The 12244-nt window shown below is 36.2% G+C and overlaps 2 protein-coding genes across 2 annotated transcripts; one reads left to right on the plus strand and one right to left on the minus strand.

Annotated features, from left to right (window-relative positions):
• The first annotated feature begins 490 nt into the window (after positions 1–490).
• Positions 491–5206, plus strand: LOC110411822 (Plastid-lipid associated protein PAP / fibrillin family protein). The gene is made up of 11 exons (XM_021422154.2): positions 491–867; positions 967–1020; positions 1283–1357; positions 1875–1994; positions 2779–2970; positions 3067–3150; positions 3261–3353; positions 3688–3741; positions 3874–3950; positions 4721–4828; positions 4928–5206. Exons 1-11 carry the CDS (start codon positions 619–621, stop codon positions 5007–5009), a joined length of 1188 nt encoding a protein of 395 aa, XP_021277829.1. The 5' UTR covers positions 491–618; the 3' UTR covers positions 5010–5206.
• A 3091-nt stretch (positions 5207–8297) lies between these two features.
• Positions 8298–10744, minus strand: LOC110411821 (PRLI-interacting factor). Its single transcript, XM_021422153.2, has one exon. The coding sequence runs from the start codon at positions 10294–10296 to the stop codon at positions 8749–8751; it is 1548 nt and encodes a 515-aa protein (XP_021277828.1). The 5' UTR covers positions 10297–10744; the 3' UTR covers positions 8298–8748.
• Between the last annotated feature and the right edge of the window lie 1500 nt (positions 10745–12244).

Here is a 12244-nt window from a genome sequence, read left to right on the forward strand (position 1 = left end):
TTTCTTATAATACAAAAGATTAAGTTGGTTTGACTAATAGTAAACAACATGGTATGCGAATGGAATTAATTAAATAAAAACCAAAAAGAAAAGATCGTAGTATTAGTGATTGAGTCTTTAAGGCCTATTTAGTATTTATTATAGGCCTAATAGATTAATAACTTAGGTTTTTGTCGATACTTTTATTTTAAATTATTTATTTATTTTTAATTTTTCACATTTTATTTTTTATTAACTCTTTGTAAAAAAAATGGAATAAAAAAAGAGTAAGATGTAAATAATCAATAAAACAGCGACTATTCAAGTGAAAATCAAATAAAATATAGTGAAAAATTTTCATTAAAATATTAAATCTTTAATTTAATTTTATTTTTCATGCATTTGATTATATATTCGTTTTGGGGATTTTTTGAGTACTCGGGATTTGGTTACCCAATTCCGACCTCAGAAGGAAGATGGCGCCAATGAAAGCAACGGTAACTGATAGCTTACTTCCACGTGGCAGATACATGACAAGCCACGTGTAAGCAGCATCTTCCAAGCCGGTCTACACAAGTAAACCTCAGCCTCTGGGGAGACCAACTCGCTGCTCTCACTCAGTCACCTGAAACTTTTGTTATGGCTGTGGCTGTGCAAGTGGGAGCGGTAAAATATCTGAACGTATGGCGAAACCTGGCTTTGAACCCTCCTCCAAGCATCTTCAAACCCTCCGCAAATCCTAATTCCAACCGCTTAAGCCTCCACATTTGTCGGTGTTCTCTGGTGAATGAGCAACAAGCTTCCTTCACAGAGCAAGAAAAGCGGCTCATCGACGCCCTCGTTGGAATCCAAGGCCGAGGACGATCGGCTTCTTCTAACCAGCTCAATGTACTACGACAAACTATATCCAACACTCTTGAGCTCATTTCTGTGTTAGTTTGAATTTCAAGAGTAGCAAGTTTTGACTTTGGTTTTGGTTTTTCAAAGGATGTGGAGCGCGCAGTTCAAGTTCTAGAAGGCCAAGAAGGCGTGCCAGACCCCGTTAGTTTTTCTCTAACTTCTTCTTCTGAATATCCATCAAAGCCCCTTAGGATTTAGGTTTCTGGGTTTTAAGTGGGAATTGAAATGGACGCCTGTCAATGTAGGATTTGCTGACACAATGTTTTAGATTTGACTTTGTTACTCATTTGTGGAGGGTCAGAAGAAATAAAGAAAAGTGGGAATTCTGTCTGTTTTTTCACTTATCCCATATCATAGGTTATTACTCAAAAATGGTAACATTACCTTGTAAATATACCTGTAGACAAGCTCTGATCTAATTGAAGGTCGGTGGCAATTGATGTTTACGACTAGACCTGGCACAGCATCTCCAATTCAGGTTACAATTCACCTCTCTGTTTTGGCTTTTACTAGTCTTGTCTGCTCTTCTGCATATGGAATAAGTTCCTTCTGTGTGAAATTACTGTAACCATGTATTCTTATGGAAATTACAACATCTTTAGTGGGAAAATGCTTGAATAGAGCATTTTTACCCTCTTTAAACAGCATTCTTTTCTTCTTCCAACTGTCACAATTGGCCGTTAAACATTAATCTCGTTATGCTGGCCAGAACCAGAACTGTAGACATGGCCATTTTAGATGCTCTCGTAGTCTAAATGACTTTGTCCTTAATTTGAAGAAGGTAATCACATAAGGACACATTGTCTTGAAATCAGTATTGATCTGAAATGGGATGACAATTTGAAGAGTGAAGAATTTTTGAACAATGACTGCAAGGTAATCGATATTCTGTAAGTGAGGATGATATGATGGAATTTAGGTGAGTCTGTCTTCCATTAATTTTTCATCTTTGCTTTAGAGTGACATTTTGCTTTGTGCTTTTAATATGGTTGTAGAGAACATTTGTTGGGGTCGAATTTTTTAGCATATTTCAAGAGGTCTATCTTCGGACAAATGATCCACGTGTTTCCAATATTGTAAAATTTTCTGACTCAATAGGTGAGCTAAAAGTAGAGGTATGACTTCATTATCTCTAATGATCACAATAACTCTTTTTGATGAATTATTTATGTGTCAGAAACATGTTCCCATGAGTGAACGTAGCTGTTAGTACCCTGGCTTGTTCAAGTTGCGAAATTGCACATATTGCTACCTGTTTGTGTTTATTTATTTCCTGCTGAGTGAGATTTTTCCCCTGAAACCTACTCTTTTTTGAGTTATCAGTTGAATACAAGTTTTCATTAATTCGCATATTCCTTCTGGGATAGCATCCTTAAACAACCAGGAATATGCTATTAGAATTGTCTTGCTTAGATTAGATGTGTAATGTGGACAATTAAATAGGGCTCGGTGCACACAAACTTAAATGCTTATAACTACAGCCATGTGCTACTCTAGTCAAATTTGTTATATTGTAATGAGCATGAGACTCCTTATTTGTTTCCGTGACTCTTCTAAAGACATCCCGCATACTTTAAAACAGGTAAAATGATAATGAAACAAATCAAACTGGTTCAAAAAATGTATAATATAACATATACAGGAATCATCCAATGGTAACTACATGCCTCTTCAAGGAGATTATGGATTCTGAATCATTATTTGTCAAAAGAAAAACAATTTTAATCACTTTTCCTTTTAAACATTTTGAGAGTAATTTCTAATTGAAAGAGGGCATAACTTACCATCTATATTTCTCGTGTTCTTGCCTGCCATATTGCAGATGTTAAGTTAGTTCATTCTGTATAAGTCAGTTTCTCCATAGATACCTATCTTTCCTTTTTTTTTTTCCTTTTACAGGCAGCAGCATCAATCAAAGATGGAAAACGAATCATCTTCCAGTTTGACAGAGCAGCCTTTTCATTTAAATTTTTACCATTTAAGGTACCATATCCAGTCCCATTTAGACTTCTTGGAGATGAAGCAAAGGGCTGGTTAGACACTACATATCTGTCTCATTCTGGAAATCTCCGCATCTCAAGAGGAAATAAGGTGAAGACATTTATTGCCTTCATTTATTCTATTTAAGTGAGTATGTTATTAATAAATTTCTTGCTGAGGAAGTCCAGCAATGTCTCTGTAGTACAGGGCACTACATTTGTGCTTCAAAAGAAGACTGATCCTAGGCAAAAGTTGCTAGCAGCCATTTCCACAGGAACGGAAGTTAGAGAGGTAAAATTAACAAACTTAAAAATTTGCACATTATGTTGGACAGAGCATGTGTTATTGCATAGCTGGTGTAGCCTCCCTCCACTAACTGTTGCATTTCCAAACCTTTACAGGCAATTGATGAGTTTTTCTCCTTAAGCAAGAGTGTATCTAAAGATGAACCAGTACTCTTAGAGGGAGAATGGCAGATGATATGGAGCTCGCAGGTGCATTTAAAATGCCAGTGGCATCTAAGTTCATATAATCTTAGAAGGGACTAAAATAAATAGTCTTTTTCTTTTTCTTTCTTTTCCTTTTGGAGCATTAACTGAATCAAAGCTAGAATACAATATCCTTCCTGAAAAGGAAAAATAGAGGCAGCACCAGTTTAGGCTAAACCGAGGATGACCAGCTAGACATCATGGAGCCTTGCCTCCATATGTTCACTCCTAGCACAGCACACCTGCTTCATCTAAACTTGAAATAAAGAGTCATGTTCTTTTAGATCAGTGCTTCTAAGTTCTTACTTAGCTCACTTCATCCCCTACTATCTTGTTGCAGATGGAGACAGACAGTTGGCTAGAAAATGCTGGCAATGGTCTTATGGGCAGTCAGGTAAGTGACATCTAAATGTTGTCAATAACTTTGGCTTTGCAATAATGCCTTGATTGCAGGTAGTTCTCTTGTCCTTGGAATTATTTCATTAGTCTAATTCAGTTCCTCACTCTTTTATTGCAACTGCCTTAGATTGTCAAGAATGGACAGATGAAGTTTTTAGTGAACATCTTACCTGGGATCAGGTTCTCCATGATTGGCAAGTTTGTGTAAGTCTATCACTTTGCGTTGGTGTTGAACGGCTAAAAGCTAAACTTCAATGCAAAATTTTATGTTAATTTTAGTTTATTCAACATCACTAGATTAGCCAGTTATAAACAATAAAAAATGCTTTCGTGTTGAAATAGCAATGTTCAGAGGGTCTAATTAAAACTTTATAGCATGATACTAGTGAACGCTGCCTGGTAAAGTTCATGAATATGAACTTCGGATATGATATGGATCTCAATATTGCTCTTGACGATGCTTACAACTTGTTAGGCTACACACAAAAGTCATTTTGGCTTATTAAGCCTATTAATTTAATACAAGAGCCAGCTTCAGAAGCTCTGTTAACCCAAATGGAGAAATTATTAAGTTAAGAAAAAGTGCAGCCATGAGCTTGTGACTGTAACCTGTCTGGACTCTGGAGCAACATTTCCAAAATTTTACAAAAGAGTTTGGGAATCCATACACATACAGACATCAGGTCTGTTTGAAGAGGATGGTAAGCGTTATCAATGTTAACCGTATTTTAGCATCCACACATGCCAAAAAGGTACTGATTCAACCCTATCTCACTCAAAAAAAAAAAAAAAAAACGAAAGAAACAAAAGATAACAACAATGCAAAGCTTCTGTGGATTCAGAAAGATGCAAAATGTGTTATAAGTGTTTTGCTTGTGCAGGGGGAAGTTTTTAGTTTACAATTTTCCCCCTTCATTGGATGAACTATTTTTTCATTAATTAGCCTGAAACTTGATCTCTCATTGCTTGTGCAGCAAATCTGGCACAAAGACTTACAATGTTACCATGGATGACGCAGCCCTTATTGGTGGTCCATTTGGATACCCTTTAGAAATGGAAACCAAGATCAATCTGGAGCTTCTGTAAGATGTGTCAATTAACATCTACTACTATAATTTATGGGATGCTGATTGGTTCAAAGTCCAGTTTTGAGCTTACATTTACTAAATATGCATTTGCAGATACAGTGATGACAAGATCAGGATTTCCAGGGGCTACAATAATATTTTATTTGTTCACCTACGAACAGATGGGTCAAAATAGATGAAAACCACAGGATCAGGTGATTCAACTTGAATACTTTATGCAACGATATATATTATTGAGTGTTTCATTTCAAAGTTTTTTTCTTTTTAAAGTTATTAAGCATATAATGTTAAGGTAACCACACCCTATTTCAGGGAAATATGTAGGCCATATAAGCATATTATTTGAGAAAATCTGAAGGAGCAATTTATATATCTGAAAATCTGCTAGTAATTTTGTTTTACCATTCTTTTGATGTGGTGATCATAGACATGATATATAGCTTTGAAATTAATTCTAGGATTATACTATTGAAAATTAGATGTAGCTTGCCTTTTATTAAAAAAAAAATAGAAGCAACCCTGTAAAATTAGTAAGTTATTTAAGAGTCAAGACTGACGAGGATAAGAAAGCAGTCTACTTCTTCTCCAGCACCTTGAGTGCAGAATTGCACCACAGCAGCAACAACGGCAGTATCTGATTGAAACTGTGTGGTGGAAGGCTCGCTCCTGATCCATCTCTGGGCTTAAAACGTCTATGCTAGTGAGTGGGAGAGCTGATCAAATTGGCCATATTTCCAGAATCCATTAACATCATTAAAACCCCCTAATTCCAGGGAATGTGTTAGCAGACTTTTGTACTAGTTAGTTGGACACCGGGCAGATGCAATTTGAATTCAGTAGAATCACTCATGATCTTTGGCAGACCACCAAAAGTGCAGGGTATGCGCTTAATCAACATCAGCACCATTTTCTCTGAGAAAGTGATCATGGACCTCTATGCAACACAGGATGAGAAGCCAAACTTAAAAGTGCTTAAATTGTCACTACAAATCTGGACTGATTTGTCCAATATGAGTGAAGAATCTCTGCAACCAACCTCTTAAGCCTAGTGCAGTCTTATGCTGGCAGTGAGTCAGCATTATATTGAGCTTCTGTGCTTGGTTGATGGTGCAACCGTGCTGCACCATGACATAGCCGCCAACCCAGAGGTAGAGCGCCTAGAAGAAGGATCTCCCTGAATCAAGATGAGGCTTTCTAGGCCTTTCCATAAATTGACTAACCACTCCTAACTGAGAAAGAAATGTCCGGCCTAGAAATGGTCAAATATAACAAAGAAACATCCTTCATTTGATCTCAAGTTGAGATTTTGCTCCATTGCTTTGCAATCTGCCATATCAAACTTCTCAACACGTTTCTTGATGTAACTTCTTTGAGAAAGAAATAAGCCTTCCTTGATTTTGGAAACCTCAAGTCCAAGCAAGTGCTTGAGCTCTCCAAGATTCTTCCTTCCAAAGCGGATTGCGCAAGTTTTTCTCTAAGCCTAATGACCTGTTATTAGACATTATCTATCAGAAGAATAACAGTGTATCCAAATTTCTCGTGAAAAAAAGAAAACATTAATCTACAAATAAATGGAATATATTGGAAAATTTATATTAGAAGAATAGCAATGTATGGGGAATTTATTATAAAAAATAAAAAAAGATTAATGAAATGAGGTTAGACTCAGAGCCTCGGCCGAAGGCCGTAGACCAAGGTGCAATGGTACCTAGATGGAGCTTAGGCACATATTTTAAGCACCAGCCGAACCTGATTCAACCTGAGAATATTATATTATCATGATTTATTAAATATACGATAGATATATTGTACGGACTTTTTTTGAATCAAAGTGGGCTTCTCAATCAATAAAAAGGTCAATAAACCGAACTTGAACGCAAGTTTGCAAGCTTGTGAAGCCGAATTAACCTGCTTGCCTAAGCCAGCTCAACATCAAATTGAACATCTTTACATTTTTCTTTAATCATGACATCCCTGTTGCCTTTCAAAAAGGAAAACACTTAAAATTTACATCACTCACTCTTGTTGATTACGTGTCAGACAAATTTTCTTTAATCATGGCACTGAAAATAACATTTACACGTCCCTTTCTTCATTTTTGTACAAAATAACGCGAAAAACTCGAGGAAGAAGATGAAATGTGTTGGCTTCCAATTTAATGGACAGAGCTAGCTGTCACTCTTAAAGCTCAGGGTGAATTTTTGTAATTTACCCTTCAAATGTAAAGTACAAAGGACTATGTATTCTTCCACACTGTGTGTTCAATTTAATAATCACTTTCATTTAACCCTAACCCTTACTTGATATACTTTTCTCCCATGCTCAAACCTATGAATGCATACTGACAATCCCTTTACTCATTTGCACAAAGATATATCTCTATAAGACGATGCAAACACTCTGCTTCCTCAAAAGATTTGACACCCCCATCCACAATGCTGGGATCTTACCTCAGGGTCTCCTAGATTTACCAAAAAAAAGAAAGAATTCTTCACATTCAAACAAGAATACTATTACAAGGAGGCTCAGTCGGTTTTTATAACTGGCTACAACTTCAATAATATGTAATAACAAAAGAAACTACTAAACGTCCAAAGTCTGCAACTGAACAGTAAGAAGATTTGTGGCTGATGAAACAGATGAAGCTTCTACAGTTACCAAGATTCAGGTCTTACCATTTGAATACTTACACCTGCAATCTGCACAGCTTCTTCATCCATTCCCAAAACCCAATTAAAAGTACCAATAATACAAAGCATCATCTCGAGATGATGTGCGCATTGAGCATATCCAGAAGTTGGGTTTTTGAAGCAGCCTTTCCAGTCTGCACAACTTAGACTGGAAAGCATGCTTCAATAACCATGACCAATAATACTAGAAAAGTACTTTCGAGATGAAACATGCAACTAACTTTAGATGGAAAATTAGACATAGAAAAGACTGTCTTCCATTGAGCAATTCTTGCTGGCAGAGTTGTACGATAATTACCTCTACCGTAAAACAAATTAATCAATTAACAGAGTAGTGGACAGTCTCAAAATCATAAATCTGATTACCTAATTTCTGCAGTAACAATTCAGAATCAAGCAGAAATAACAAGTTTAAATATACTTACCCATATGGTGAAGAGGGAAGTTCAGCATGCTAACAAGGGGAAAGCTCATTATAATATCGTTAAAAAAAAATGACATTCTATAATAAATAACAGAAGACAAGTTAATCAGATGTCAACTTTGTTAATTCAAAAACATAACCAGAATACCACATATAAATCCCATAAGAAGGCAAATTAATTTAAAAATAAGTTTGTAATTAAGACATAGGAAAAGAGAATACTTGTGTTAGTAAATAAGCTTATACACAGTGTAAAAGAAATTCCTCAAATTAAAATTAAAATGAGTAGAATGATAGATAAATATGTTAAAGAGGTTTTAGGACATTAAGCAAAAGAAGTGCAAGTACATCAGTCACAAATTTACCTTACATACTGGAAGGTTCTTTTTCAAACTTAATGAAGGTGAAATTGATACAGATATATGCCTGTAAAGGAAAGAACCTTCAGGGATAAACCCCTACCAGCTAAACAAAATACACCCACTACCCCCTCTCACCCTTTCCGAACAAAAAAGAAAGGACAAAAAGAAAAAGAAAGCTGGGAAGGATGCCTACTTTCTAAATCATATTTAGGGCAGAGAAAGGAAAGGAGAACAACCAATTCATCCTCTCTTTTCCCTGTCGAACTAACAAAATGCAAAAGAACAATAAGAACTAAACTACAAATCTACTTAGACCGCATATATCCAGAAGTTGCATGTTTCAATAACCATAATCAAAACATGCCCAAGCACCAACGTTTAGAGAAAAAACTTACATTAACGAGGGACAGTTTAACTAGTCACCGTCGCCAATGCTCTTTATGAGTGCACTTCCTCGTTTCTTGTTTCATTGTTGTCAGCAGACTCATTCCTTGCTTCTTCACACCTGGACTCACCTTTCTCTTCTTCAACCATCTTCTCCCCTACAAACTCACTGCCTCCTGGTTCATCACCCTTGACCTCGTTTTCCTTGTCTCGAAATATTTCCTCCCTCAAAACTTGACCCTTCAATTCATCATCCCTTCTTCCTTCATTTTTCAGCTCACCTTCTCTTGCAACATCACCTTCCGCTCCAATCTCATCCGTACTAGCATCCCTTAGACCTTCATTCTGAGGCATTTCACCACTATTATCCTCCTCCATAACATCAACATTTCTACTTTTTCCAGCGGGAAACTCAACCATGTGCACATTATTATGATCAGCAGCACCAGTAACCACCCTAACATCAGAACCTCCGCCCTCACTCTCATTATCAGACCCATTCTCCACAACCTCCTCATTAACATCTTCCACTACCTGACTCTGCCTCTCCAAAAACTGTAACCTCCTCCTCAAATCTCCCAATTCCCTCTCCATCAAAAACAACCTTTCCTTCAATGTCAAATTCTCTTCTTCCAGTTGAGCTATATGGGTATCTTGATCATCAACTCTATTCTCCAAAACATTGTTATAATCACCTCCATAACTTGGATATATCATCTCAAACCTACTCAAATCATGGTCCAATCTCCTCTCCACCTCCACGTGCTCTTCCACATCGCTCTCACTCGATCCCCCACCATTTCCCCCATCCTCATCTTCCTCATCATCATGACCAACTTCCGGTGATCGAAGCCGAATCAACCCTTTCATCGACCCATAACCATCCACACCCCATTCTTCCTTCGCCATATCACCCAAAACCTCCCGCGACGGTGAAAATATCGGCGTTGGAAGCACCGCAGGCGTCACCGGACACGGAGACACCAAGGACGCTATCCCACCTGATTTTTTCGCTCGGATTATAAACGAGGTCGTGTTCCGCGGCGCGTAGGGGGCAAACCGATTGTTGTTGTTATTGAATTTCTTCTTGTTGCCGTAGAATTTCCTGGCTTTTAACCGATTCTGAGATTGGAGCTCATTAAGAGTTGGAGGTTTGTACCCTTGAGTACTACTACCGGAAGCAGCGGAAACAGAGGAAATTGCAGAAACAGAGGCCATGGGTAAAGGCTTATTATCGAACTTTCTGGAATCTTTACCAGCGGTGACTTTCTTGCCCTTCCAATTGTTATTACGATTGAAAGAAGGGAATTTCTTGCCAAGGTTAGGGTTAGGGTTTGGGTCCTGAGATTGCCAAGGCTTGTAGCTTCGATTCAACATCATCGGAATAGGTGGCTGATTCATCATCTGCGGACCGGAGCTCATCGGCTGCGACTGAGCCTGAGCCGCAGCCAGCTGGTTCATCGCCTGAGAATGAGCCGCCGCCGCCGCCGCCATCAACTGATGAGACTGGTTCATCATCTGTGGCTGAACCGGAACTTGTACCTGAACGGAATTCATCATCATTTGAGGTGGCTGATTCATCAGTTGAGACTGATCATTCATCGCGTTCTTTTTTTTTTTTGTTCTTTCACCCAAGAAAAGAATCAAAGAACTCTAGAAAGAAAACACAAACCCTAATTTTTCAGTTTTAGAATTGAAATTTGTCGCCAGATTCAAAAGAATTATTGATCCGTTAATTTCTTTTGCTTCCTTTTGTTCTCAATCTAAAACCGAAAAATTAGATTAAATTGCTTCGAAATCCATCCTTCTTCCTATTTTTTGCTTCGTATTTCCAAGATCTGGAGATTTTCTAACCCATCAGGCGGCCAACGGTTGATTTTATATGGCGAGAAGAAGATTGTCTGGACGGTGAGATATTACGGATTAAATATAGACGGCCATGATGGGATGCACGTGTCCATGACGAGATCTAGATGGAGTCGGTTGGTTTCACGGGATTGGATTTGCTTCCTTGTCCTTGATGTACTGAAAGTTTGGAGATGTGGCCCTTAAATTGTGGTTATTTGTAATTGTACCCCTCTGATCCGATTGCGTAGCTGTCAATTCATGTTTGCTTGGGATGGATGGACAAGTAAGAGAAAAGGTTTGTCTCTCTCTTTTCTTTTTTTTTTGAAATTGAGGGAAAGGGTTTTTAATTTTATTTTTTTAAAATAAAAGATTATGGGCCAAATACTCAGAGAAAGGAATTGTTTGGAGATGAAGAAAAAGAAAAGAATGTTATCAAGAAAGGTTATGAATCTAATTTTAGTCAGTTTTGGTTGTTTCCTTAGACCGAGTAAAAGGCCAATCAAACGTGGCACATGCACATCAGCTGAGATACATTGATAGGCATTGTTTGGTAATATACATATATATAAATAAATAAAAAAATAATAGTACATTATCATTTCCTCTTTTTAAGATTAAAGTATTAAATCCTTACCGTTCTTTTATCATCCATATATGCACTTTATTCCATCCCATGTTATTTATGGAATTTGTTTAATTCTTTTCACCCATCAAGGCTAAATATATATATATATATATATATACATATTTATATTTTGATAATACAAGTAACATTTTGGGATTGAACCTCTTCTCTCTAAAAAAGTGGCACAAGTATTAACTATTTGATTTAATCACCAAAATAGATCAAACAGGTCATTTGTATGATTATGGAAGAGAAGTTCGGCACATTTGGATCTTCACACAGTTGAAAGGTTTCTTCTAAGTAAAAAATAACCCACCAAAAAACAAAGTTTAGAGCTCATAGCTGCCTCTTTGCAAAGAAAAAACTTGGCATGGCAGCTAAGGATAGCTTTTATTGTTGCTAGAAATTAATTAATAATAAAAGCATTTTAGATTGGTATAACACTCGAAAAAGTTTTTGAATTAGTTGAAAAAATTTTAAATAAGATTTTATTTTTTAATTGTGTTCAATTAATTACTTATCTTTTTTAAGATCATATAAGTTTTTAGGATTAATAATTAATTAATTTTTATTAATCAAAATATTATTTATCATTTTATATCCACGTGGCACTAATGTAGATAATAATAAATAACATATGGTCATATCATTATATCACATCATCATCATTTATCATACCATTATCAATTAAAATATTTTAATATCAACAATACATGACATAGAATGACCAGTGGCATTTTTGAGTAAATCAACTACTAATCATAAAAACTAATTTGATTTAAAATAAAAATATAAAAACTTAATTAAATATAATATAATAAAAAAATTTAATTTTTTAAATAATTTAATAACTTTTTTTAAGTGTTATGCTTTTCATATATAATTCCAGCAGCTACCCTAGATTTGTCACCTGCGACAAAATTAAACACGCTTCTTATAATTCAATTATATTTATTAATAATAAAAGATAATAATGTACAAATTTTCCACAATACAGCAACCATGAATAATGCCATCATGTGTCATGAGTAATCCTATAAACAAAAAATAAAAACAAAAATAAAATTTCTAACAATA

This window comes from Theobroma umbraticum, unplaced genomic scaffold, assembly GCF_002168275.2.
Source record: "Theobroma umbraticum cultivar Fairchild unplaced genomic scaffold, ASM216827v3 scaffold_95.0, whole genome shotgun sequence".
NCBI lineage: Eukaryota > Viridiplantae > Streptophyta > Magnoliopsida > Malvales > Malvaceae > Theobroma > Theobroma umbraticum.

What these genes read in the sequence shown, in the direction of transcription:
- LOC110411822 (XM_021422154.2), top strand. Translation starts at nt 619, where the DNA reads ATGGCTGTGGCTGTGCAAGTGGGAGCGGTAAAATATCTGAACGTATGG. An exon ending in AAGAAGGCGTGCCAGACCCC is followed by an intron (nt 1,021 to 1,282) that starts GTTAGTTTTTCT and finishes ATATACCTGTAG; the next exon opens with ACAAGCTCTGATCTAATTGA. An exon ending in TCCATGATTGGCAAGTTTGT is followed by an intron (nt 3,951 to 4,720) that starts GTAAGTCTATCA and finishes TTGCTTGTGCAG; the next exon opens with CAAATCTGGCACAAAGACTT.
- LOC110411821 (XM_021422153.2), bottom strand. Translation starts at nt 10,296, where the DNA reads ATGAATGATCAGTCTCAACTGATGAATCAGCCACCTCAAATGATGATG.